The sequence below is a fragment of the Doryrhamphus excisus genome, chromosome 6, assembly GCF_030265055.1.
Source record: "Doryrhamphus excisus isolate RoL2022-K1 chromosome 6, RoL_Dexc_1.0, whole genome shotgun sequence".
In the NCBI taxonomy this organism is placed as follows: Eukaryota; Metazoa; Chordata; class Actinopteri; order Syngnathiformes; family Syngnathidae; genus Doryrhamphus; species Doryrhamphus excisus.
This window is the reverse complement of record NC_080471.1, coordinates 17174905-17200588: the sequence shown is the minus strand read 5'-3', so window position 1 is coordinate 17200588 and position 25684 is coordinate 17174905. Positions and strand designations below refer to the sequence as shown.

The 25684-nt window shown below is 42.0% G+C and overlaps 1 protein-coding gene across 4 annotated transcripts in view; it reads left to right on the top strand.

The window, feature by feature from the left end:
• Positions 1–23546, top strand: part of megf11 (multiple EGF-like-domains 11) — a 118680-nt gene extending 95134 nt beyond the window's left edge. For 3 of the 4 annotated variants that reach the window (XM_058076523.1, XM_058076526.1, XM_058076524.1), the window contains 14 exons: positions 1298–1461; positions 1563–1665; positions 5811–5957; positions 8888–9022; positions 11451–11579; positions 12968–13096; positions 14242–14370; positions 14510–14638; positions 14727–14963; positions 16757–16929; positions 17014–17077; positions 20706–20753; positions 21308–21514; positions 22039–23546. In XM_058076523.1, coding sequence (XP_057932506.1) covers positions 1298–1461; positions 1563–1665; positions 5811–5957; positions 8888–9022; positions 11451–11579; positions 12968–13096; positions 14242–14370; positions 14510–14638; positions 14727–14963; positions 16757–16929; positions 17014–17077; positions 20706–20753; positions 21308–21514; positions 22039–22229 — 1985 coding nt within the window. In that variant the 3' untranslated portion in view covers positions 22230–23546. The remainder of the gene's footprint in view (positions 1–1297; positions 1462–1562; positions 1666–5810; positions 5958–8887; positions 9023–11450; positions 11580–12967; positions 13097–14241; positions 14371–14509; positions 14639–14726; positions 14964–16756; positions 16930–17013; positions 17078–20705; positions 20754–21307; positions 21515–22038) is intronic. The other variant, XM_058076525.1, reaches the window with a different exon arrangement.
• Positions 23547–25684: the final 2138 nt, after the last annotated feature.

The window sequence follows — 25684 nt, the reverse complement described above, 5'->3', positions numbered from 1 at the left end:
CAGTGGCTACCCAGACCACACCCCACTGGGGAAAATCATATAAATGTATGACTTCTGCATGATCCCAACTGTTTTGAAAAATTTTTTAAAAGTAAAAATTGCTGAATTTGCACATTTCCTGATCAAATTCAGGACAGAAACCGAAGATGAGGCGCTCTCTCGGCTTAGTGCACAAGCCCTGACCACTGTCTGAGTGGATACTGGATCATGGCGCCTACCAGTGTCCAGTAATACATGGTGTATAAAAAGGGATTCGCCAAATCAGCACACAATATTTTAATTTGCCTCAGTGGTGGATTGGTAGGAGACTTCACTCTCTCCAGAAACCAGAGTACCCGGGGAGAACATGCAAACTCCACACAGAGATGCCCAATCACGGATTCAAACCCAGATCTTCTCGATCACCTGACTGTGTGACCAACATGCTAACCACTCGTCGACCGTGCGGCCTTACTTTTAATCGATGGCCCTATTTCATGTCATCTTGCTAAACTGCAAAATGTAAATCATTTTTGACATTGAAATTACAAAATACATGTAATTACTTTTTTTTTTAAGTTAAAGGGTTAATTTGGATTTTTTTGACATGAAGTTGTATGACATTCCCATCAGCAGGGTAGTCCATCAACAGTGACTTACGACACTTGGGCCTGTGAGCCCAATTATGGTCGGATTTTAGTGATGAGAAATTTAATTCTAGTTAGTACCGGGGTCTTTTTTTTTTTATTTATTTTTTTTTACACTATCCAACTCAACGCAAGTGCATGAATGCATCTGGACTGCGTTCTCACTGCTGATTGGGTGTGCAAGGGAGGGGGCAGTAGGCTAGTGTGTATGGTGAATCTCACTCACTGCACGGGGAAGAAAAAAGGTGAGGGAGTTTTGAGTTGACTCTGAAGCAAGTTACTACGCAGTAAAATAAAACAATTTAACAGGAGCAAAGCAATATGCTTTATAACGAGAAGAGCCCTGCCGCTATGTCCTCATAGCCTGTGACACGCTAATCATCACGGTGAGGCAGCTAGCTGGCTTTTTTGGAGCTGGTTCTTTGGTGTTTTGCTTTTCCATTTTAATTACAGTAATTACCTTATAAAAATGATACAATAGAACTGGTTCTCAGTGTTTCATTTTTTGAGTGTAAAATTACTACATTTTTTATTAAAAACAATGTTCAACAAAACTTTGTATAGAACTCTCAACATATTTTTCCATAATTTATATTTTTGGACTGAAATACTAAAAGTATCCATCCAATGGTGGCTTGTATTTAATGTCTCTGTGCTCCGTCATACTGCAGGCTGGCAGGGGGTGGACTGTTCCATCCTGTGCTCCAGTGGTTTTTGGGGTCTGGGCTGTAATCAGTCATGCTTGTGTGACAACGGAGCTGCCTGTGACCCCGTTGATGGCACCTGTACTTGTTCTCCTGGCTGGAGGGGAGAGCACTGCGATGAGCCCTGCCCTGTACGTTGGACAGCATCACAAAGACCCTGATGACCTTGAACCCTGCATGATTTTGAAATTGTTGGAAAAAAGGATAAAATTGAAATTTGTTTTTTTGTCAGGATGGCACTTTTGGGCTGGAGTGCCGGGAGCGCTGTGACTGCAGTCATGCTGATAGCTGTGATCCAGTGAGTGGATACTGCCACTGCCACCCAGGCTGGACAGGTCGGTACTAATTCTGGTCTCATTTCAGAAAAAAATACCCTCCTGAACATTCATTTTCTACCATCTACAGCTCAAAGTCAAGCAAGTCATAAGCTAGACAAGCAGACATGCTGTAAAGAGTATTTACACAATGTCGAAGATGTGTTCCGCTAATTAAACGTACACTTTGCTTTTACTGAGCCAGCAGGTCATGTTTAACATGAGAAATGTTGGAAAATAAGCCCCAAATTAGCGCTTGAAGCACTGCTGGCATGAAACTGTGCTTGTATTACATCCATTATTTGTCATACACAACCTGCAGTGACATGGGGTCAGGGGAGGCAGGTGGGGCAGACATCAGGGGGCACTTGCAGGCAGTACTGATGCATCGTGAAGGGGTGGGGGCATCATGAGCTGGAAAGTCCTTGCCCAGAAGTACCGAAGTAGCACAACAACATTTTTACAGATTTTGGACTCTTTTTGGACTCACTTTTGCACACATAAGGCAATTTAGGATCAAATTAAATGCTTTTAAGTGTGCATTTAAGTGCAGAAAATACAGTATGTGATGTGAGAATAATCAAGGCAAGCCCAAATTGTTAACCCATTAAGGGCTGGATTAAAAAAAAACACCTCAATATCACGGTTTAAGAATGTGATTACAATACATAACTAGTGTGTATGGTATGCGTGTGCCTTTATGCACTCCCTATTATGTCTGGACATGCGCCTGTAAAAATAACAGATAAAATGATCACATTCATGATCACACAACAAATGACTCTAAAAGTGAGCATTATTATGTTTGCAAGGCTGCCATGTTTGACACAGACTGCGAGAACTATAAGAATGTGCCTGCCACCAAAAAGAGCAAGCATCCTTATGCACAAAACTGCAATGCTGTATCAGAAAGTCAAATTCCAGTGGGCGTGTGGGTGGTTGGATGCAGGGTCTGCTTGCCTGCATGGGTGGAGAGATGCACTCATGGAGGAAATAGATTCAGCAGGAAAGGTTAAGTTTGTGAGCTCTGCACAGCCCTGCTCACATTCAGCCCCCCCTGAGCTCGCAGCATTTATTCTAGGAAACGGTGGCTTTTATTATCTGCAAGAACGGACTTCTCTGCTCTAAATCCTGCACCGGTCGGGACCATCTGTCTACCTTAATTGAGTCACCGGGGTGCAGGACCAGGGGGCAGCGTGCAGCCCAGCGGGTCGGACAAACACTCATTCATACACGCTCGAAGCCTTCGTACCTTGATAATGGGCTCTTGGAAAGAAGGAGGACAGAGAGAGGACGTTAAGGTCATGGGACTCTGTCAGAGATGAAGTGGACTGAAGTTGCAGGTATAAACCGTGGACTTTATGTAAATGTAATGCAAACTGGCGTATACATACCATGTTTATCTGGAAACTATTAAGTAAATTGGAGTAAATTGTTCCATTGTAGTTTCATAACAATAACCTTTTTAGTCTACATACAGTATATTGGAAGTTTAGGGTAAACTTTTACACAGCGTTGAATTCAATCTTTTTATAGACTGAGGAGGAATTTCAGGAATGAGGTCTTTGCTATCTTGCTAAAGGGCACCTCAACAGCCTCTCCACAATCTCCATGATTAAACACTTCCCATTTCCATATTTGGATTTTTCAGCAGGTCTTGAACCTTCTACCTTGAAGGTAACATACGGTTCTGCACTGGAGTATATACAGTAAAATGCCCGAAATAGTATTGTGATTCTTATAGCTTACTTTCTGTGTAATTTGCCACATGCATCATTCACATGTGACCTGTGGTTGACTGACGTACCAGTCTAGGGTGTAGTCACCAGGGGTTGACTCCAGCTCCTACAGTGACCAATCGACAGAAATATGAACACAACTCTTTTGTTTTTGCTCCCATCTTTCATTAGCTGAACTCAAAGATACACACCTATCGGGCCTATCTCTCCTAACTATTATTCATAAATATGTCTAAATCTGTGTTAGTTAGCATTCACAATTTATCTACCCAACCGGTGTGGCATATCAAGTCGCCGATGAGATAGCATTATTATTGCACAGATGTGCCTTAGGTTGGCCACAATAAAAGGCCACTCCAAAATGTGCACTTTAACTGTATCTGTAACGCTTTTAACCTAACCTTTTAATGAATTGTTTACATATTGCAGGTTTATCATTGTTATAATCACTTCCTAAATTATACATAACATACCAGTTATGTATAATTTGATTCACTCTCCGTTAAAACATCTCATATGTGGAGTTTGCATGTCTCTAGTCCAAAAACATCATGTTTGGTTAATTAAACACTCTATAGGAATGTTGGGTGATAGATGACAGAGTGGTTAGCGCGCAGGCCACACAGCTAGGAAACTCGGGCATCTCTATGTGGAGTTTACATGTTCTCCCCGTGAATGTGTGGGTTTTCTCTGGGTACTCCGGTTTCCTCCCACATTCCGAAAACATGCTAGGTTAATTGGCGACTCCAAATTGTCCATAGGTATGAATGTGAGTGTGAATGGTTGTTTGTCTATATGTGCCCTGTGATTGGCTGGCGACCAGTCCAGGGTGTACCTTGTCTCTCGCATGAAGACAGCTGGGATAGGCTCCAGCATGCCCGCGACCCTAGTGAGGATAAGTGGTATAGAAAATGGATGTATGGCTATGGGAGTGTGAGTGTTTGTTGTCTATCTATATGTGATGGACTTGTAACCTGTCCTGAAGTTAGTCCTTAAAGACCCTTGCAAGCACTATTAAACATGAATGGATAGATGAACCGTATCATCTTGAACATCCCCATTGCATGACGAATAAAAGCTTTACGGTGAACATCATTTGTGACTTTAACCTGTCAAACTTCTCTTCTAGTGTTTGAGTCTGTGAGTAAGACCAAGTCGATGTGACCCACAGTGCACACTTGCTCGGACCGTGTTGACATTTGAAACAGAACTTTATTCTATCTCGTTCATGTTCACTTCACTTCATTTCAGCTGAAATTATAGTCCGTTGTATAGGTAGTGGGTGTTTTTCCTGTTTGGAAAAGAAAGCGATCGAGAGTTAAAGCCGTCCTCATGCTGAACAAATTGGATGGTGCGACCTGTGGCACCTTTGCAGACACTTCAACTCCGTCTTTTCTTCTTCTGGCTCACCAGGTATCCAAAGCACTTCTGTTTGTCACTATTAAGAATGAGTGCGATGATCCATCCGCATTCACTTTCTCACTCACTGTTTTTCTTCCTCGCGTGAGAGGAACCTCAAACACACCCGCATGAGCGTTGCTGTTCTTTGAAGTCGACGGATAGGCTTCTGACTAAATCATGGTTAGCGTGGCCCCTATTCATCAGCACCAATATTTCCTATCTTCTCTGCTCCTCCACATTCAACCCTTGAGGTGCTTGTGTTACCGGATGAAATGAGTCCCCAGAGTTTAGTCCTGGTCTAATTCAAAGGTAATGCTGCTTTAGTGGCCATGCTATTCTCACTCAAAGGAAATTTCAATGAGGCATAAAGATAAAGGCAGGTGCTTGAAAGGATGCACAGTGTGAGAGTGTATAAATGTGTGTGTGCAGACAACAATATAGTTTATGACTTAAGAACCTGCATGCATATGCAGTACATGTGACTTTGGTCCTCAGTTTTCAAAGGCGCCGGCATGCTTGACAGAAAAGGCGCCGCTCTGATGGATGTGCTGATGGATCCGTATGCACAGCAAGCCCCCCCCCCCAGTATGGAAGCGGTGTTTTCTCGTTTGCCGCTTGGAACTGATCCCAACATACGGTGACACTTCCCACACTCTGCTCGTGTAGCTGGAGCTGTTTCCTCTCTGCACTGTACTCTAAACCAAACTCTTCTGAAAGAGAATGGGAAACAAGCTGCAGCTCTCCGGAGAGGTAGCCCTGTTAATCAGCACACTGGCATGGAGTCCTCGTCAGATCAAAAATATGACATTCAAGAAGTGCAGAGGAAGTCTGGAAAGATGGTCTTGGTTATTAAAAAAAAAGCTGCCTTACATTCTGGTTGGAAATCAATCAAGAATCCATGCTGAGTAAACAAGCTTCTGCAGATCTGCTGTGATCTGACATTGGGAATGTTGCTGTCATGTAGAGAATTTCTGCCTTATTCCGGCACTTTCACGTCCATATGTGTCATTGTCATGTGCCCTGCAGGAATCCACTGTGATAACGTGTGCCCGCAAGGCTTCTGGGGAAACAACTGTTCGCTCAGCTGCCCATGTCAGAACGGAGGCTCCTGCTCACCTGAAGACGGAACATGTGTGTGCGCGCCTGGATACAGAGGGACCTCCTGCAAACGAAGTGAGTTCCCCTGCCAATCTCCCTTGTTTGAATGCTAGTTTAACATTGAAGAGACTCAGTAGTTAGCAGTGTACTGATCTTTTGTTGGGTCCACCACCTAGAGGTCTACACGGCTGTGCTTTTCCTTGGCCGCCCCGCCCCACAGCCGTGGCACAACAGCCACAGCTGTCCACAGCCGTGGTGAGATTTGAGCGGCCAGCCGTCAGCCAGCCAAACAAGCGCAAAAATTTAATTACCTCTTATCGTATGCATTGTGTGAAAAAGATGGTATAAGGAGACATTAGTGTTGACACCAACTAAAACATTTGTGAAGAACTATCCCGGAAAGCAAAAAGTCTTGAGTTTTCCATAGCCGTGGCCATGTTCTCGAGGAGTCCGGCCAGCCGTGGGGCCAGCCGCTCTGTGTAGACCTCTACCACCAACCAATCCACTTCCATTGGCTATGCTATGTTTCTGATCAGCTTGGCACACACCTTGGAAGTGCAGAAGCAACATGAATAACCTGACATTAGTCAAGCTAGTGTTGCTTGTGTCCCATTCCTTGGTACATTACATTGTTGTATGTGATATATGGCATCTATTATGTCAGACAAGTGCAGAGTTACAGCTTATATGTAAAAAATTGATAAAGTGCACAATAAGAGTCTCCAAGAAGCGACTCTTATTGGATGTAGGCGTGGACAAACGGTGCTCTTTAGCATTAAAGCTACAGACACACAGAGGTGTGGGTGGAGCCTAATACAAGAATTGTTAGAAGCTATGAAGCTTTTCTCCTATTCGGAAAATAAAATGACGAATGGCATAAGAAGATAATGTTGCATAAATTGTAGTTTCAGGACGACATGTCAAAGCTGGCCCAAATTGAATTCAGGTTATGTATGGTTTGTGGTGTCAGAAAAAAAGTGAAGTGAAGTCAATTGTATTTTTTAGTGCCAATTCACAACAAACGTTATCTCAAGGTACTTTAAACATTGGAAGAGATCTAGAACCGCACTCCTCATGCATTAAAGATAACCAACTGAGCCACAAAAGCAAACACTTGGGGGCGACGAAAAGTGAAAACTTCCTCAAGGGAAGAAACCTTGAAGAAAACCCAGTCTCTGTGGAGTAGCGTTCTGAAGTCACATTAAATTAAATTAGACCTGTGTCCAGCGGTGTGGGTGAAAAACATTATGGGGCACCAGCGACTACGTCACGGTACGGGAATCACTCCGGTTTATTTACGTATACACAATTGAATCACTCTTGATTAAATGTAAATTATTGGAACACTGCCATGGGCTGGATCTGGTGAGGGGGGCAACGCCCTCCCTGTCCGCAAAGTAGATTCGCCACTGCCTGGTTGTGATTTTTACTCCAGTGTGAATGCACTGTAACAATCTGTCGACTCATTAACAAACACAGTATTTGACCTTTGTGAGACCTTGTAAAAAGTGCTGAGGGTGAGGGTGAGCCGACTGAGGGGCAGCACTTCAGTCGTCAGTCATTCAATCAGAGCCTCACCCCCCACCAAGCATCAGCAACCTCCCTCACCCCTTTTAGCCTGCCTTCCACAACCAGCTCACAGTGGGAGATATGTGGTCCTAACAGAGTTCTCATCACACTGTGAGTGCCACGTCTGTTTTTTTTTTTTGTTTTTTTTTTTGCACCCGGCCAGGCTGGTCTGAAGCTGCTCTCAAGTGATGAGCTCACTGATTGGTAGTGAATTTGCAGGCACCACCATGTAAACATCAATTGCAGCAATGTGTTAGACAGGCCAGAACAACAAGCTCTGTTTAATGTGTTTGTGTGACAGCAATGATCAATAATTCTTATGGCTCTGAGCGTACTTTCTTGAAAGACAGTTAAGAAATATTTGATTGCCTCCTGGGAGCATGGTAAAAATGGAGCGGCTACAAAAATGTATTTAAGTTTTATTTCGTTTTTGGATCCCAGAAATGTTCATAAGCTTTCACTTGTATCTTGCTGACTTTTACAGATAATACAAAAATTAAAACTGAACTGTTTACGTAAAGAGGACCTATTATGCTTTTTCCACGTTTCTGAACTATAAATGTAGTTAGAAAGTTGTATTGTTGTGTTAAATGATGCCAAAGTTTCTGATAATGAGGTTTGCCCATTTGGAAGTGAGCCCTAAAAGAAGTGAAAACGCTTGGTTTGAAAAGGCGTGGTAAAACTGTTCCTTTGTGATGTCACAGAAGGGCGGACTTCCTTTTTGTTTCGGTAGTTAAGAAGCATTTTGGGCGTGTGACCAATCACAGTGGACATGCCCGGAGGTGGGCTGTGGGTGGAATAAATTAAGACAGATGTTTTTTTTCAGGAAGCACAAGTCAAAGGAATGGGTGCAAAATCTAAAAAGATTTCTGTGCGGGTTATTGTGTGTTGCTACTCTATTGGATACCACAACTCAATACAAAGGGTTGAAAAATTAGAATACTATGTCCCCTTTAAACTGTTCTAAACTCTCTTTAGCACAAGATATCTAAATTATTACATTAAAGGAAAACTGTACATTTGGGGGAATTTTGCCCATCACCCGCAATTCTTGTTTACATATTGCAAGACAGGAGGATAAGCGGTAGAAATGAATGAATGAACATGTCTTCCTCTTTTTTGTGCATTCTAAAATTAAAAAGAATTAAAATTAGAATATTAGAATGCACAGAAAAGAGAAAGACGTGTGTTCAAGTCTGACAGAAGGATTTTGGATGATGGGCAAAATTTTAAAAAAGTGCCGTTTTCCTTTAAAGATTTCTTCCTCCCGTTGTCGCCTCTCTCTTGTCTCTTGTGCTTTAATTCTTCCAGCTCCGATTTTTCAGCTGTGCCTTGATCCCTCATAATGTGACATAATTCCATTATTACAGAATATGTGTCTTCTTCTATCTATTCTTAAAATCTTGATCTTTTCCCATCATGCCTTGTTGCTGCAGTGTGCTCTCCGGGCTTCTACGGGCACCGCTGCAGTCAATCATGTCCGCGGTGTGTGCACAGCATGGGACCGTGTCATCACGTAACGGGCCACTGCGAGTGTCTGTCTGGTTTCTCGGGCCCCTTGTGCAACCAAGGCAAGTGTCCCTCTCTGTCCTATTGACCTTTTTCCCTTACAGTCAAATTCATTCACTGTGACAATTTTTCATTTACTACTGGAAAATGTCTTGGCACTTTGTCTGGACATACAGTAGAATAGAAAATATACCCGGCATGGTTAAAATGGTCCATGGAGAAAAAGGATGGACCACATAAAGTTAAGTATATACAGACTGTTATTTTTGATTTTGGAATGGAAAATAATAATTCATGTTTGTAACAATTACAGCTATGGCACGGAGACCAGGGTTCAATTCCACCCTCGGCCATCTCTGTGTGGAGTTTGCATGTTCTCCCCGTGCATGCGTGGGTTTTCTCCGGGTACTCCGGTTTCCTCCCACATTCCAAAAACATGCTAGGTTAATTGGTGACTCCAAATTGTCCATAGGTATGAATGTGAGTGTGAATGGTTGTTTGTCTATATGTGCCCTGTGATTGGCTGGCGACCAGTCCAGGGTGTACCCCGCCTCACGCCCGAAGACAGCTGGGATAGGCTCCAGCACCCCCGCGACCCTTGTGAAGAAAAGCAGTAGAAAATGAATGAATGAATGAACAATTACAGCCAGTGTCTCATTTTCAGGGGCTCAAAAAGTATGGTGTATAGTGTTTAAAGGCAAAATCATGAAAACATAGTTGCAAAAACTTCTGGACCTCACTGTAGTTCCGATGCAACACATATGGTTCGTCTATGTTTTGTGGTTTAGTTTGTTTTTAACATGCTTAACTAAGTTACATCACATTTGCACAATTCAACATGTCCAAAAAAGAGCAGGTAGAAACAGAGCTTAAAAGTGCTGTCAGTCATGGTTGGGTACTGCAATCCGGATGCCTACTTTGTTACCACCCACCGATAATGCCTCTCCTCTTAAACGCCTTTCATTCACTCATCCGTTCAGTTGAAGATGTAATTTTGAGGAGTATAGGAGTATAGGAGGAGTATTGTGGTTTCTAATCTCTGAAACCATGTATTGGTAACATACCAGTCAGTGGTGGTGTTCTTATATCTGCATTTTTCAGTGAAAAAAAGTGTAATATGGAGCCAAGGTGGGATTAATCTATTAATCTATCTTAATCTATTCTCCATGTCTCAGCTATTGCTGATTACTGTTTTTTCACATCCAGAGTTGAAATGTTACCGTTTCGGAATTGGAGGGGAAAATTTAACACTGTTTGTAAATCACTTTTCAGCAAGAATAGATTAAAAAAAAACTATAAATAAGTAAAAAATTCACAGACGCATACTTTAGATTTTACTTCTAATATTTTTCTGTCTTTTGATACATGACATAAAAGTTGGTATTTTTAAATTCTCTTTCAAGGCTTTGAGGAATGTCTCAAATTTTTATACTAAAAGGAAAACACAGAGCCACTCCTAATTTGTGTGGAACTTAATTAACTGGCAAGCAGGCATGTGCGGGCGGCGAGGGACGAAGGTGGCACGGCACAAGCATGCATCCTCCTCTTGTTGAGCGCATTTTGCGGCCTCACTTGTCCTCCGTCCAGCCAGCCTGAGCCCTAATGAAGCATTCCTGGTGTGATGAGCTTGGCTCCAATCCCCACAAGCAGCCGTATGGGGGAGCCAACCTCGTGGCATTAATGACAGCCTGCTTGAAGGAGCATAAAAGAGGTCTCAACAAGAGTGAAAAAGCCCGTTGAAATGAAATCATTAAAATCAGCCCACATGAAAATGAGTAGCAGCTACCTTATGTGATGTTCCTCAGTTATTCTCTTTATGGTAGACCTTAGATGTGCTGCATGTCCTGTTGCTGCGGCTCTCTCATTCTGATGGTGAGAAGCATCTGGGTCTAATTTGTCCCGCTGCCCAACAATAAAGCACAATGCTGGGTTCATTGCAAGTGATATCTTTTATTGAAGAGTGCCACAGAACGCTGAAATATTAAATTCATTAAAAATGTATCCAGTGGTCTCTGTACGTGGTCTATTTTAATACATCAGTCACCCAGCTCGAGGAGGGGGGGGGGGGGGGTGAAAATAGGGCAACTGGGCCACTGGACTCCTTTTGTCTAAACACAACGCTTCATGTCCACTTAAATGTCATCCATCCTCTTGACTAAGGTCACTTAGCCTTTTACACAATTATGTCTTTTTTATACATTTACTCACTATACTTAAAGCATAGTCTTTACTGTTTACATTTTGAAGTGGATTATTATATGCAGAAGTCATTTGCCACATGTGAAAACTAAGATTCTCTGTGATCTGAGGTGTGATCTGTCAGCAATTTCAACTTTTTTTTTTACTTCATTTGCACTTACCCAAAAGTATATGTAAGTGTTTACATTGACAGCATTCATCAAAGACCTCGTAGAAGGTTAATTATTTTGGATATAAATATTAAGACTAGACTAGAAATGTCTGATAATTTGCTGTTGTGTGTTTTTGCAGTGTGTCCCAGCGGCAGGTATGGAAGGGCTTGTGCCGAAATCTGCCGCTGCACCAACAACGGCACTTGTAACCCCATTGATGGATCCTGCCAGTGCTTCCCTGGATGGATCGGGCAGGACTGCTCTCAGGGTATAACGTCAGGCTTTCCGCTACATGTTCTGCCACCACACCTTAAAAATTAGGGTTTTTCTTTAACTTAAAAGCAAAGTGAAGTCATATATTTTATGAATGGATGTATATATGCTATATAGATACATCCATCCAGATAAAAGCACACAACCCGAGGGACGCACTTTGTTCCTTACTACCGTGAGAATATCCGTAAAATATTTCAGTCAACTGACAACAGCTTGTCATAGGCTAAGCCAGCGTGTGTGTGTGATCGCTCACATTTGAGTCTCATTCTGGCATCTTTGTTTACACATTTTGCCTGGCTCCCACTGCCTTCCTGGCGGTTTGTCCCACAGGCGAGCTGGTGGGGTACATGCTAACTTACTTAAGTGTTTCAGGAATTGGAAAAGAAATTCCCATTGATTCAAGTTTCTTATCTGCTTTTTATGTACCCCTATCTACTTATCTATCTACTGAAGTCACACTGGTGACCTTGGTAATTACCAGACAGGATCGAATCCTGTGATATGTACAACTGAGGGTGTAGGCGATTTTATCAGAGGTGGCCAGTTATGCAAAATAAAAAAAAAACAAAAAAAGACATCCATTCATCCATTATTTTAGGAAGGTGATGAAATTCACTAGTGTGGCCTCAGTACCTTGCATGCATGGTGTGTAGTCTCGATAGCGTTGCAGTAAGTTGTGCAACTACAAAATCAATTACATTTGCATAAAATCTAATTGTTTCAAACAAGACTTTGCTGCACAACACCAGAGGTTTCCTGTTCAACAATGTCTGGTTTATTCATGTATGTAAATTCACATATATTCAGATGAATTCCAATAGATATCACATTTCTTGGAATTTTGCCACTTATGAATTAAACCTATTATGTTTGAACTAGTTTCCATTCATATGAGCTTCACTGCACCTGTCACAACTTATTCTGCAGACACGGCACATATCATGTGCTCCAAAGCAGTTAAAGCCGGTTTGGGGGTTGGTGCATATTATTTGGAGAAAAAGCTTTTCAACTAACCCCAAAAATGTGTCAGTCGTCACCTTACTGCCGTCCCATATTTTTGTACAACATGCCGCTAAATTCTTACACGAGTGGGCTCACAAAGAGAATCACAGTCCATTGCATTTGTATGCAGGGAATTTCTTGAAAATCATGTATAATGCTCTTTGATGAATATCTCTAAGCTTGAGTCAGTACTACTACTAGAAAATAACATTATTGGGATTTATGCTATTAAAGTTGACACCATTATCTGTTCACATATTGCAAATAGTGGCCCTGCTGAGGGAAGCGATCACTGTTTAAAGTCCAGTGTGTAATAAAAATATGACATATTTTGCCACAATGCTGTGAAGGCTTTGAGTGTGTCTCTGCTGTGTACAGTCTGTCCCTCCGACCACTGGGGCCCAGATTGTCTCAACTCATGCAACTGTCACAATGGAGCTCAGTGCAGTGCCTATGATGGAGAGTGTCGATGCAGCCCTGGCTGGACTGGAATCTACTGCACTCAGCGTGAGTATGAACATTTCACTTAGCAAACACATAGTGTCACCTACAGGCAGTGTGACTCAACTGCAGAACGGGAAGCACTGAGACTGGTTTTAAACAACCATCTGGGCAACCGCCGGATGCTACTGTGTCATTTAGATTCGATTTGAAGGCAACATAAAAATTAATCACTTTTTGGTTAGATGCAGACATTCCCTCAGAAGTTGTCCTGTTCTTTTATTCAGAGCACAGGTCATCTCGTTTGCAACTAGTTTGCATTCTCCGTTTAATGCATTCTTTTGCTGTCATGTGTCATCAGGCATTGACTTAAAATGAAAAGTTCATTCCAGACATTGGAACTTATCTTTTATGCTATGCACATGTTTGCTGTGGTGTGAAAAAGTGTTTGCCCCCTTTTTTTTGCATGTTTGTTACACTTAATGTTTCATATCATCAAGAAAATTAACATTAAGAACACAAATATTAGTCAGTGACAACACAAGCGATGAAGCTAAATTAAACTTTTTATTAAGCAAGAAAAAAAATACAAACCTACATGACCCATGTGTAGCAATGATTGCTCTCCCCACCCCACCACCACCACCGCCTTTCAGAAAAAGAACATCATACCAACAGTAAAAATATGGTGGTAGTGGTGTGATGGTCTGGGGCTGCTTTGCTACTTCAGACCCTGGAAGACTGCTATCTGTTTGCGTGGCCTAGTCAATGTCCTGACCTGAGTCCTAATGAGATGCAAAGAGGAGTGGAGCAAAATTATAAAATATTAAATATAGCACTGTAACTGACTTATTGCAAGTTATTGCAAACGATTGATTGCAGTTGCTGCTGCTGAGAGTGGCCCAACCAGTTATTAGGTTTAGGGGGCAATCACTTTGTCACACAGGGCCATGTAGGTTTGGAAACATTATGTGTGACAAACGTGCAAAAAAAGAAGAAACCAAGAAAGGAGCAAACACTTTTTCACACCACTGTAAATGTTATTAAAGAAGCATCCTGTTGCATTTCATTCCTGCTGTCCCTTATTGTGCATTCTGCACAGATCATTGAATGTTATTGATTTTGTAGCTCCCTTGCAAAATGACCTTGGCTCCCAACATCCTGTCTCTCTGCTCCAACTATTACCAACATTTCACTCTTGTTTCTCCCAGGCTGCCCCTCCGGTTTCTACGGCAGGGATTGCTCCGAAGTGTGCCGCTGCCAGAACGGCGGTGAGTGCGACCACATCACTGGCTTGTGTGCGTGTCGAACAGGCTTCATCGGGACGAACTGCGAGCAGAGTTGAGTAGGCCCGCCACGTTTCAGCTCTGTGCAAAAATGACCCAGTGGATGAGCTTGTGAGGCGTGCTATAAATAATTTTGATACACCCACTCTCTAAGTGCTTTAATTTTGCAGCAATGCACCTCTCTCCCATGCAGAGTGTCCTGCTGGTACATTTGGATATGGCTGTCAGCAGCTGTGTGAGTGCCTGAACAATGCTACCTGTGACTATGTGACCGGAACATGCTACTGCAGCCTGGGATATAAAGGCATCCGTTGTGATCAAGGTGAAGTGAGGACTGATATGAGATAATCGTCACAAACAATGTTCTCAGTGCCTACAAAAAATAAGCCTCTGTGCAATGTCCTCTTTAGCATCTCTCATGATGGAGGAACTGAACCCCTACACTAAGATTAGCCCAGCCCGAGGGTCAGAGAGACAGTCCGCAGGCGCCGTCATGGGCATCATCTTCCTCCTCCTCATCATCATGGCCATGCTCAGCCTGTTTGTGTGGTACAGACAGAGGCAGAGGGAGAAGGGACACGAGATCCAGCCAAGTGTGTCGTACACACAAGCAATGCAGATGACCAACACTGACTATTCTCTCTCCGGTGAGAAATACACACTTTCACTTTATAGGACACTGTAAGAAGTATTCATTTACTTTGTTACAAATGTGTTTATTATTGTGGTTTGCAGCGGTATGCAACTACACCACATCATACGGAGAGCTGTTTAGAATGCAGTATCTTGTGTATACTTGATGGGAATATTAAGTTTGGCATTGGAAGTCTTAAAAGTTCAATTAGTTTTATGTTGAAATTGGACAATTATTTGATTGCCTCCTGGGAGCATGGTAAAAATGGAGCGGCTACAAAAATGTATTTAAGTTTTATTTCGTTTTTGGATCCCAGAAAGGTTCATGATCTCTCACTTGTATCTTGCTGACTTTTACAGATTCATTCATTCATTTTCTACTGCTTTTTCCTCACGAGGGTCGCGGGGGTGCTGGAGCCTATCCCAGCTGTCTTCGGGCGAGAGGCGGGGTACACCCTGGACTGGTCGCCAACCAATCACAGGGCACATATAGACAAACAACCATTCCTATGGACAATTTGGAGTCGCTAATTAACCTAGCATGTTTTTGGAATGTGGGAGGAAACCGGAGTACCCGGAGAGAACCCACGCATGCACGGGGGAGAACATGCAAACTCCACACAGAGATGCCCGAGGGTGGAATTGAACCCTGGTCTCCTAGCTGTGAGGTCTGCGCACTAACCACTAGACCGCCGTGCCGCCCTACTTTTACAGATAATACAAAAATTTAAACTGTACTGTTTACATAAAGGGGACCTATTATGGCTTTTCCACTTTTCTGACCTATACGTAAATGTAGTTAGAATGTTGTATTGTTGTGTTAAATGATGCCAAAGTTTCTGATAATGAGGTTTGCCCATTTGGAAGTGAGCCCTAAAAGAATTGAAAACGCTTGGTTTGAAAAGGCGTGGTAAAACTGTTCCTTTGTGATGTCACAGAGGGGCGGACTTCCTTATATGGTTTGGTACTTTACTTTAGCACTTTACTTTGGGCGTGTGACCAATCACAGTGGACATGCCCGAAGGTGGGCTGTGGGTGGAATAAATTAACGCAGACCGTTTTTTGCAGGAAGCACAAGTCAAAGGAACTTTTTTCCCCATGTTATGGGTTATGTATATTAACAGCCAACCTATGAAAAAAAGTGCGACTTATAGTCCAGGAAAATACAGTATAAAATATAGAATAGAATAGAATAGAAAATACAGTACATTCCACTAAACATCTTGGACTCCAGGCTCCAGCACCCCTCGCGACGCTCGCGACCCTCGTGACCCTCGTGAGCATAAGCAGTAGAAAATGAATGAATGAATCTTGGACACTTTTTTACAATACAGTACTGTATATAGTATATCTGTATATAGTATATCTCATAGTAGCATGAGGAAGTGTGTTCAAATGTTTGACTGGTAGTGTATACAACAACGGTGTGTTTATTATGGTGGGTTTAGTTCACAGTAGTGTATAACTGTACTAGACCGTACACCATGTGTTTGTAATATTTTGTCATATTTTATTTCATTTTAAATTTGCATTTAAACATACTGTATAAATTATTTTATACAGTTGTTAGATAATATCAAGCATTTACTGTATATACTGTATAGGCAAAATATTTGATTGTAGAGGTAGATATAATATAGGATTTTGGTCGATTCAATTTTGCTCCTGATGTAATTAGATTATCAGAATATTATACAATTTCAGAGCAGGAATTTTGAGCGTACCTAATATTGTAGCCAATAACTTTGACTGTATATACTTGTTGTGCAAATGTTGTGACATGCTTACATAATACTGAACCCCTCAGAGTGTGGCAGCACTGTGGCCATAAAGACCAGTTCCGCTGAGATCAACCAGAACCCGAACAACAGCAGCAGCAGCAGCAGCCAGTGCTTTTCCAACCCCAGCTACCACACTGTGGCCCAGTGCAATGTCGTATCAACCATCTCTAGCAACCTGGATGCCACATTGACTCTCAAAGTATGCTCACACTCCAAACAAGTTGTTCAGTCAAGTGCTGTGAAACAAACCAATCAGTTCCTCGCTCTTTTATCCCCCTCGCAGTCAAGCACCCTGAAAAGCCGCAATGGTTCCGACTGGAGAGCCTTCTGCAACCTCAATGATCTTGGTCAGTTTCCCCTCTCTCATTGCTCACGAATAACCTCATCCATCATGACTTTGTGAAGCCGCCCCAAGGGCAGAGGCGTGCGTGTCTTTAGCTGGCCTCCCTGCTGTGAATGAAGATGAACCACAGGTTCCTTGTTAGACAACACCTTTGCTCCCGTTTTCATTTGATATGCGTGGTAGAAGGAGAGCGGTGTGTTTTAAAAATGTGCTGTTAAATATAAACACAGCATGCCTGCACTTGTCGTCATCAAAGATAGAAGGATTCTTACGATGATAATGATGTTTTTAATACACATCTTTCAACACTCTGATATGATGTAGACGATGGAACTCATGTGTGTCAAACTTCCATCCAGCCTGCAGAACTGCTTGGAAAATAGCATTGAATTGATCAACCTCTCAGAACTGATGAAGCAATTCCTATGGTATAAACTACTTCTTTGGAACTTTATTAAATATAGCACAAAATTCACAACCATTCTTCAGATTCAGACAAAAGTCAAAATAATTTAACTGCAAATTCCTAAAAATGTCAACACTTGAACTATTACACCCTTTCTGGACAAAATAACCTCAGAGAAGCATAATAGAGTTCAAAGTGAAACTACAGCAAAGCATACTGGGGAATGTGTAATGTGTACATTCCACAGCTGCAAACTCTCTCTCGGATTGTGATGTTTTTGTGTTGATTTAAAATACTGTAGCTTTTGCCCGGACATTGAGGGAATGATGAAGAGGCCACGCCAAAACAACGCAAATCTACTGAAGTTGAGTTTACAAAGCGTCCTCTATGATCTTCACTGCCTTTTCAAATTCAAGCAGGCTGGTGTACAAAAGAAGTTGACAGTGTGGTTCAGGAGAACACGGATCAGGAAAAACTCTTTAGTATACCTTCTTTTCACCCCGAACTTCTGTGATAGTTTACACCAAGTCAGCTATGGTACTCTTGAGGGGTGTATATGGGAGAAAAAAAATGACTAACTGTTGTAAAGTTTATTGTCCACATGAGTGTAATTCATACTAGGTATTATATATTAAATATACAAATCATGCAACTCTCTATACTCTCATTGTAGTGGTCAAGTGAAATTTTATTGCAGCTAGGAATACATATAGGGCTCTATTTTCGTAGACGCTTTTCGTAAACGGTGCAGTCCAGCGCAGCACCGCGCACCCAAACCTCCATGCATCCCATAAGCGCAAGTGGCAAAGAGGAAGGAGAGAAGGCATGAGAGCTTTTAAGACAGCCCAGTGTAATCTTAACCAATCAACAGAACGCCTCTCATTGCCTTTAAAGGCACAGGGCCAACCAAACTGCTCATCAGAGGCCACAATGCGCAACGTGGACCACCTCACCGGACACATGTAATCTATTCTTGTGTCAGGAATAGGAGTACAAAATTAAGTGGCAATTAGATTAAACACAGCAGCAGGCTAATTTGGGCATCATGTTTATGATCCACCTGCATTCCTGCTCTGTCATCGCCAAACAGGAGAACCTTTGATGGTATACTCTCTCCTGGTATCTCCTCGTCATCCTCCTTATTTTAATGCACTCCATCTTTTCAGATCACGTTAAGAATAAAAATTAAAACAGAAATAAGGGCAAATCACAGCTAAATCCTTAAGACACCGACTGGCTTACTTTATTCAACGAGCGTCTCTCTTTTTTTTTTTTCTTTCTTTCTTTTTTTCCTTTTTGAATGCGATTCCTGAGATAAGCTGAATATATCCTCCGTATCGGAATTTGTGGGTGTTTGTGGTTGGCTGAGAGATGTGAACTCATTAGTTGGCATCATACGTACTTTCAGCTGTCGTCAAAGGTTGAGTTCCCATTATGCATGACGTCTTTGATCTGACATCAGATGTCATGGGACAATTCATACAAACATGTACATGCTGGTTCAGACGGTCACATTAAATAGTGGTTGCAGTGATTGTTCTTGTCCTGTCTGTGAGGTTTTGGTGACGTGTGTGCACTGTGCGCCTATCAGCCAATATGCCACTGCGCCGGGTGCGCTTTGCCTGGCTGAGAATAGACTGCTGGCGAGCTTTCACTGCTACAAGCTGGTGCACCACCACGCCCATCTCGGCGCAGCCCAGTCTACCATATTACCAAAATCTGCGCACAGTGGACGAAATTCCCACTGCACGGGGTGTGCCATGCTCCCCCACCCTGCGCCACCTTGCGCTGTGCCACAAAAATAGATCCTATAGTCCAGGGGTCTCAAACTCAATTTACCTGGGGGCCACTGGAGCTAGGGTCTGGGTGAGACTGGGCCGCATCACGTTTTCCAAAAAAAAAAAAAAACGCATTTATTAAAAACAGAAAAATGAATAAACTTTGCTTTGGTTCCGATTTTCAACAAGAAAAGCTCTGATAAAACATTCCACTTTTCTCAAATATCTTAATTTTCATTTTTGAAAATAAGATGAAAAATAAATAAACAAATCAAGAATAAAGAAAATCAATCAATCAGTAATAAATAAATATAATAATAATAATAAAACGGCAAATAATAAAAACTTAAGAAACCACATATAGTTGGTGGGTAGACAAATTATTTTTTTCTGATTAAAATGAACAAAGCATTATTAGAGCCCTGTAGATATGACAAAACACGACTATAGTCACATTTATACTCTTTTTATTTACAACATATTGCGCAACTGCAGGGTCTTGAGACACATGCTAACTCGCAAACTAGAGAGCTAGCGACCTAAACGGTAGCCTTCAAGTTATTTCCTTTAAACTTAAATAGCCAAAAACGTACCACTTCCACATGGATAGGGAGGATAACTATTAACAGTTATTTAACCTTTAACATGAACATTAATCAAACGTAATAATTTTTTCTAGGTACATGATACCATACAGCATCCATATCAAACTTGCGCAGGCCGCACTAACATTAAACTTTCATATCAAGGCGGGGGCCTCAAACTAGTGTCCTGCAGGCCACATTTGGCCTGTGGGCCGCATGTTTGAGACCCCTGCTACAGTCTTTATAGTCTTTATATGCTGCTATGCAGAACACCTCACATCTACCAAACATGTTAATTTTGCAGTCATGTGCTTGTTGATGCACTCACTATATACACAAATCATGGACAAACATTCATTCATTCATTCATTTTCTACCGCTTTTCCTCACGAGGGTCGCGGGGGGTGCTGGAGCCTATCCCAGCTGTCTTCGGGCGTAAGGCGGGGTACACCCTAGACTGGTCGCCAGCCAATCACAGGGCACATATAGACAAACAACCATTCACACTCACATTCATACCTATGGACAATTTGGAGTCGCCAATTAACCTAGCATGTTTTTGGAATGTGGGAGGAAACCGGAGTACCCGGAGAAAACCCACGCATGCACGGGGAGAACATGCAAACTCCACACAGAGATGCCCGAGGGTGGGTCTCCTCACAGCTGGTCTCCTAGCTGTGAGGTCTGCGCGCTAACCCCTAGACCACCGTGCCGCCCTCATGGACAAACAGTACCTGTTAAATTAAATAATGTCTCTCATGGCCATATTGTCAGAGAAGGCGTACTACATTATACCAAAACAAGAAATTTGCCACATATTGTGTAAATTATGCAACATCTTTCATGTTTGGACTTTTTTTGCAGCAGATGTTCAACAGGGGGAGACACAGGTTTCAAGAGGTTCCAGAAAAGGTAAATAATAGATTTTACCACCCCACTGTATGTGTGTGAGTGTGTCTTTCTCAGCCTTTCCAACACTAATAATTTAAATCCATCCTTCAATCACTTCCACCAAATGACTTCCATTGCCACCTGAGTGTGACCTCAACCCCAATCTTCTTGTATCCTCCCAAGATTTATGTTTAAAACTCTTTGAACAAGATGATGGGCTGTGGTTTTGTTCCAATGGTAATTGCCCTCAGTGGCTGAATGCCCGATTCGTCATTCGGTGTCCCACAATGGGCAGTTGCTGGTGAATGTGAGAGACCAAAGGGTGTGAAGAGTCTGAAGGAGGCTCGCTGTGGTCTATAATGAGACCTCTTAGACTGACTGATTAGACTGTTATGGATGAGCTGAGCCATCCACTGTCTCCCCGTCGTACTCAGATTACTTTGTACCGCCGTTATTGAGCAAAAGGAGTATATAGCAGTTTTATTCCTCTTCCACTCATACTGCTGATCACCATCCCTTCATCATCATCTCTTCCTGTCCTTAAACCTGTCCATCTAAATGTGTTCATGTGGCAGATTACATCAAGGGATCCATGTGCAACAACAGCTCCTGTTCCCTGAACACTGAGAACCCCTATGCCACCATCAGGGACCCCCCGGGGTTGGCGTGCAAGCACACAGAGAGCAGCTACGTAGAAATGAAGTCCCCCTCTCACCGTGAAGTGCCTTTCGGAGGCACCGCCACCCTCCTGGGCGGCGCTACCAGGAACGTCTATGATGTTGGTGAGTTTGTTGCCCGGGTGACTACCAGAAAGTGAAACCGACAGCGCCTTACAATATGTCTTATGTATTCAATGAAATATTTAAAATTTTTGTAATCGTTAGTGTTTATTTACTTAATAATTGGTATAATTTCCATATTTATAATACCGTCATTCGGCTGCACGGTGAGTGGTTAGCTCACAGCTAGGACACCCGAGTTCGATTCCACCCTCGGCCATCTCTGTGTGGAGTTTGCATGTTCTCCCCGTGCATGCGTGGGTTTTCTCCGGGTACTCCGGTTTCCTCCCACATTCCAAAAACATGCTAGGTTAATTGGCGACTCCAAATTGTCCATAGGTATGAATGTGAGTGTGAATGGTTGTTTGTCTATATGTGCCCTATGATTGGCTGGTGACCAGTGCAGGGTGTACCCCACCTCTCAGAGCCAAACCATTCCATGTTTATATGTACAGTAATGCATGCACCTCACTTTGCCCCCCTCCCCTCTTGTTCCATTCCTAACTTTTCCCTTGTTCTCCCTCAAGCCGTCGCAGAGCCCATGGTGAGTGTTTTGCAGGGGCCCAATGGAATGGCCACCGGTTTTTCCCAGAACCCCTATGACCTTCCCCGTAGTACCCCTCACATGTCGAGCCACTATGAGATCCTGCCAATGCGCCACAGCCCCACACATACTCCCCCTCCGCCACACCCGGAGAGCCCCAGCTCCCTGCTCTAGAGGACCCACCTTACACCCTACAAGCAAACTCCATGCAGCATCATACCCTTTGTCTCCATGTGCTCAACAAGGAACTGACATATTGAGATGGAGGGACAGCCGTACCTCCTTGGGACCCTCATTTCTTTTGGTGGAAAAAGCAAAGGAGGAAAAGTCCACACACCAGCAATCATTCACTTTTATTTTGTCAGATCCTTCAAACTGCATCCAGATAATTATGGGCGCTCTATGGAATAGAACACATTGGCTCCAGACGAAGCTAAAGCTGTCATGCTGGGATTGGATGGACAGTCATTTACAGGGACAGAGCTGTCCTTCATTCAATTTATGAAGGACAAACTGTGGTTTATGTGAGTAATGGTTATGCCCCAGTAAGGAGTGTATAGCTGTAAAGATTTATGATGTACAGGCATCACAGATCATATGAAATGTCAAACACGGATGATGAATATGAGCTCACCTTCTCAGACACGAGTCAGTTTCAGTTCAACTAGGAAGACAAGTCCTAATTGGTACAAAGCATGGAGACATCCAAAGATAATGCCACTGTCCTTGTAATGAGCAGGCGGTGATGTGATGGCTGTGTCAAACCTGAAGAGCTTCAAAAAACATCTCAAATTTGGGATTAGTTCCTTGCTAATGAACACTCTGGATTTTGTGTTGTTTTCTATGTGGAAGAAGTTCTCTTGCAAATGTCTTACTTGAACGTTTCTTGTACACAAGAAGGGATTGTTTTGACTTTTATGTTTGCTATTTATACGGATAATTTATTGTCGGTTCATTTATTAGTGATGGTGAATTTCATCTGTGTGACATTAGATTTAAAAAAAAAAAAAAAGATTAAACATGAGCATGAACACTGATGTATATAGCACCAACACATCAAATTTATCTACTTGTGAGATGTAATTTTGTGAAGCGTTTTAAATTAAATTCTCTATCTTTCTCTCTCTCTCCTGTTGTGTGAGATTGTAAATTAGATCAAATATTTGATCCGACCTATTCAACACCCACAAATGCCCTGTGAAGTTGTTCTGCGTGGGGAGGAAAGACCTCCATTAGGAAAAAAAAAACATCACTTTGCATTAAACAATCGTGATTTGTTATGAGTTAGAATGATTCATGGACTGTGTGAACTCCATTACGGCCTATAAAAGCAATAACACGATGACAATCATTGCCCAGGCTGCATTTTCAGTCCAATGTGACACTCATATTTATTTTATCCTCACTTGTTGTCGTATCAATGCTGCTTGTGTTTTTTTGGTGAGTACATTCACATTAAAAGCCTTTTTTGACATCACAACCTTGTTTCAAGGCAAGTAAATGTAACACTCGTCAATGGGCCGAGTCGGTGGCCTGATCTTATGTAACAAAACGGATCACATCAGGTCGTTGAAATGACATCAGACCTGCCTGTTCAAAACTGTAACTAATGTTTACTGCTCTTTTTGTTATACAGGATCTTTCCTACATGGTAAGTCCATTTAGAAGCCAGTCTACAGCTCATAAATCAGCACGTCATATGCCCGTACGAACGGTTGGGACCAAGGCGGTAAGAGTGAACGCCGCTGATTAAATACAAAGGTCTTTCATCCACGTATTACAGTAATAAATACTCCAAATACTCTTTGAGTCTCTGAAATAATAATTGCAGGAAATGATCACCCCCTCCACTGATGGATGATACACTGGTCCCGGTTTGTGTGGTTCCCGATCTAACCAGCAACTTTTTTGTATGACACACACACAGAGACATTATAATGTTTCAGCCTAAGTCACTTCTTTTGAGATTGATTACTCCGAAAACAACATACATTTTTAATGGCTTCATTACTGTTTACAAACCAGCCTAAATGCTGTAACAGACTCAGCTTGATACAAATTCTAATAACGAATTGACTTTCCCTTGCAAACAAAGTTTTCGCTTTTTACGGTCAAATTAAAAATCATTGGGTCTCCTCAAACAGAGTTGCACATTTTGACCTTAATGTCTTCATACTGCAATGACAGAAAACTTTGCAAAAAAAACGACTCACTATGACCGTCTTCTGAAGAGGTTCTGAAATTCCTAAATGCAGTTATGATTACATCTTCTGCTGGTTCAGCTGAGTCAGCATCCCCGTACCGGAGATGTGTCTGATTCAGCCGTTTCCGACTACTTAAAATGAGGTTAATTACAATATAGTCTGTGCCGTTAGACATTTAAATATAACCTTGCGTTTTCCAAGGTTAACTTCAAATATTCACCCGGCCCGTCTATCTTAAATGAAAATAAAGACTTCAAATAACGCAACAAGATGAAGTGGGTAGATCCAGGCCGCTGTGAGTGAAACATGCTGAAGCATGCAGCTGTTTAAAACATTGCAAAGAAATAATGCCCTTTTCTCTCCTGTTCTCGATAGATGTGCTGTGCCTTTGCTTCCTTCTCGGGGGGGCTGTACTGCTAGATAACATGTCACTCTCATTTTTGTCTGACACTTGAAGAGAGGAGAAGACAACATGCAATCATGTTGTTTTAGAAAAACAACAAGTGCAGTCGGCTGAGGTCCATATAGCAACGCATACACTGTATGGCCGATGAGCGTTTTACTTTATGATGTTAGAAGATAGACCTTGTGAGGACAAAATGCATTGAAAATGCATAGCAGCAAAAGACAGTTACCGGGCATAAGGTTATGTAAAATTAAGGGATGCTCATTTAAAGCACAAAGTCATTTGACACAGAATGCCAAGCAGCACAAATTAAGACATATCAGTTCTAAATGGGTGGTGGACAAAATGGACACTAGCTAATAGTATTGTTTGTTTTTGTATCGCTTCAGTGTCAAGATTCATTCAATGGGGAACAAAATGTTCTTAATTAAATCCCAGAGTCATTACATGTTATCTTGCTTGATGATGCTGCAGACCTCCATCATTACACTCAGTAGATCCCGGATGACCAGACTCCTAATTAAAATACTGTTCATTAAACAATTCCCAGCAAACTCATTGAATTAAAGTAAAAGAGATTATGATAATTTAGATCAACACTGCTTGCTGTTGCGTCTGTTGTCCGCTTGGTGGCAGCGAAGGGAACTTATGAAGGTGGTGAACAGGAAGTTATCTCATTCTTATGTCCTTGTATGGGATTTTTGTTTTTAGTGGACAAGAAATAAAACGTGAAATTATTAACTATTTGTTTTTGTATTGTGTTTTAGTAGCCAATAATGAAACTGAATGTTTAGTGCATCACTAATATCAATAAAAATTACTGTTCATCACTGTAAAAAACAATGTCCTGTAGAGACACTGAAACTGGGAATAAAAAATGTGCCATTAAAAAATATAACACAGAACAAAAAATACATATTTCATTGATCGTTAACTTGTTTCAGTTCAACTGCCTTGTGTAGTTAGAGCCTGTTCAACGTCTTTCTTGCTCCTGCTCATCAGTGAGTTTTGCCATTTTT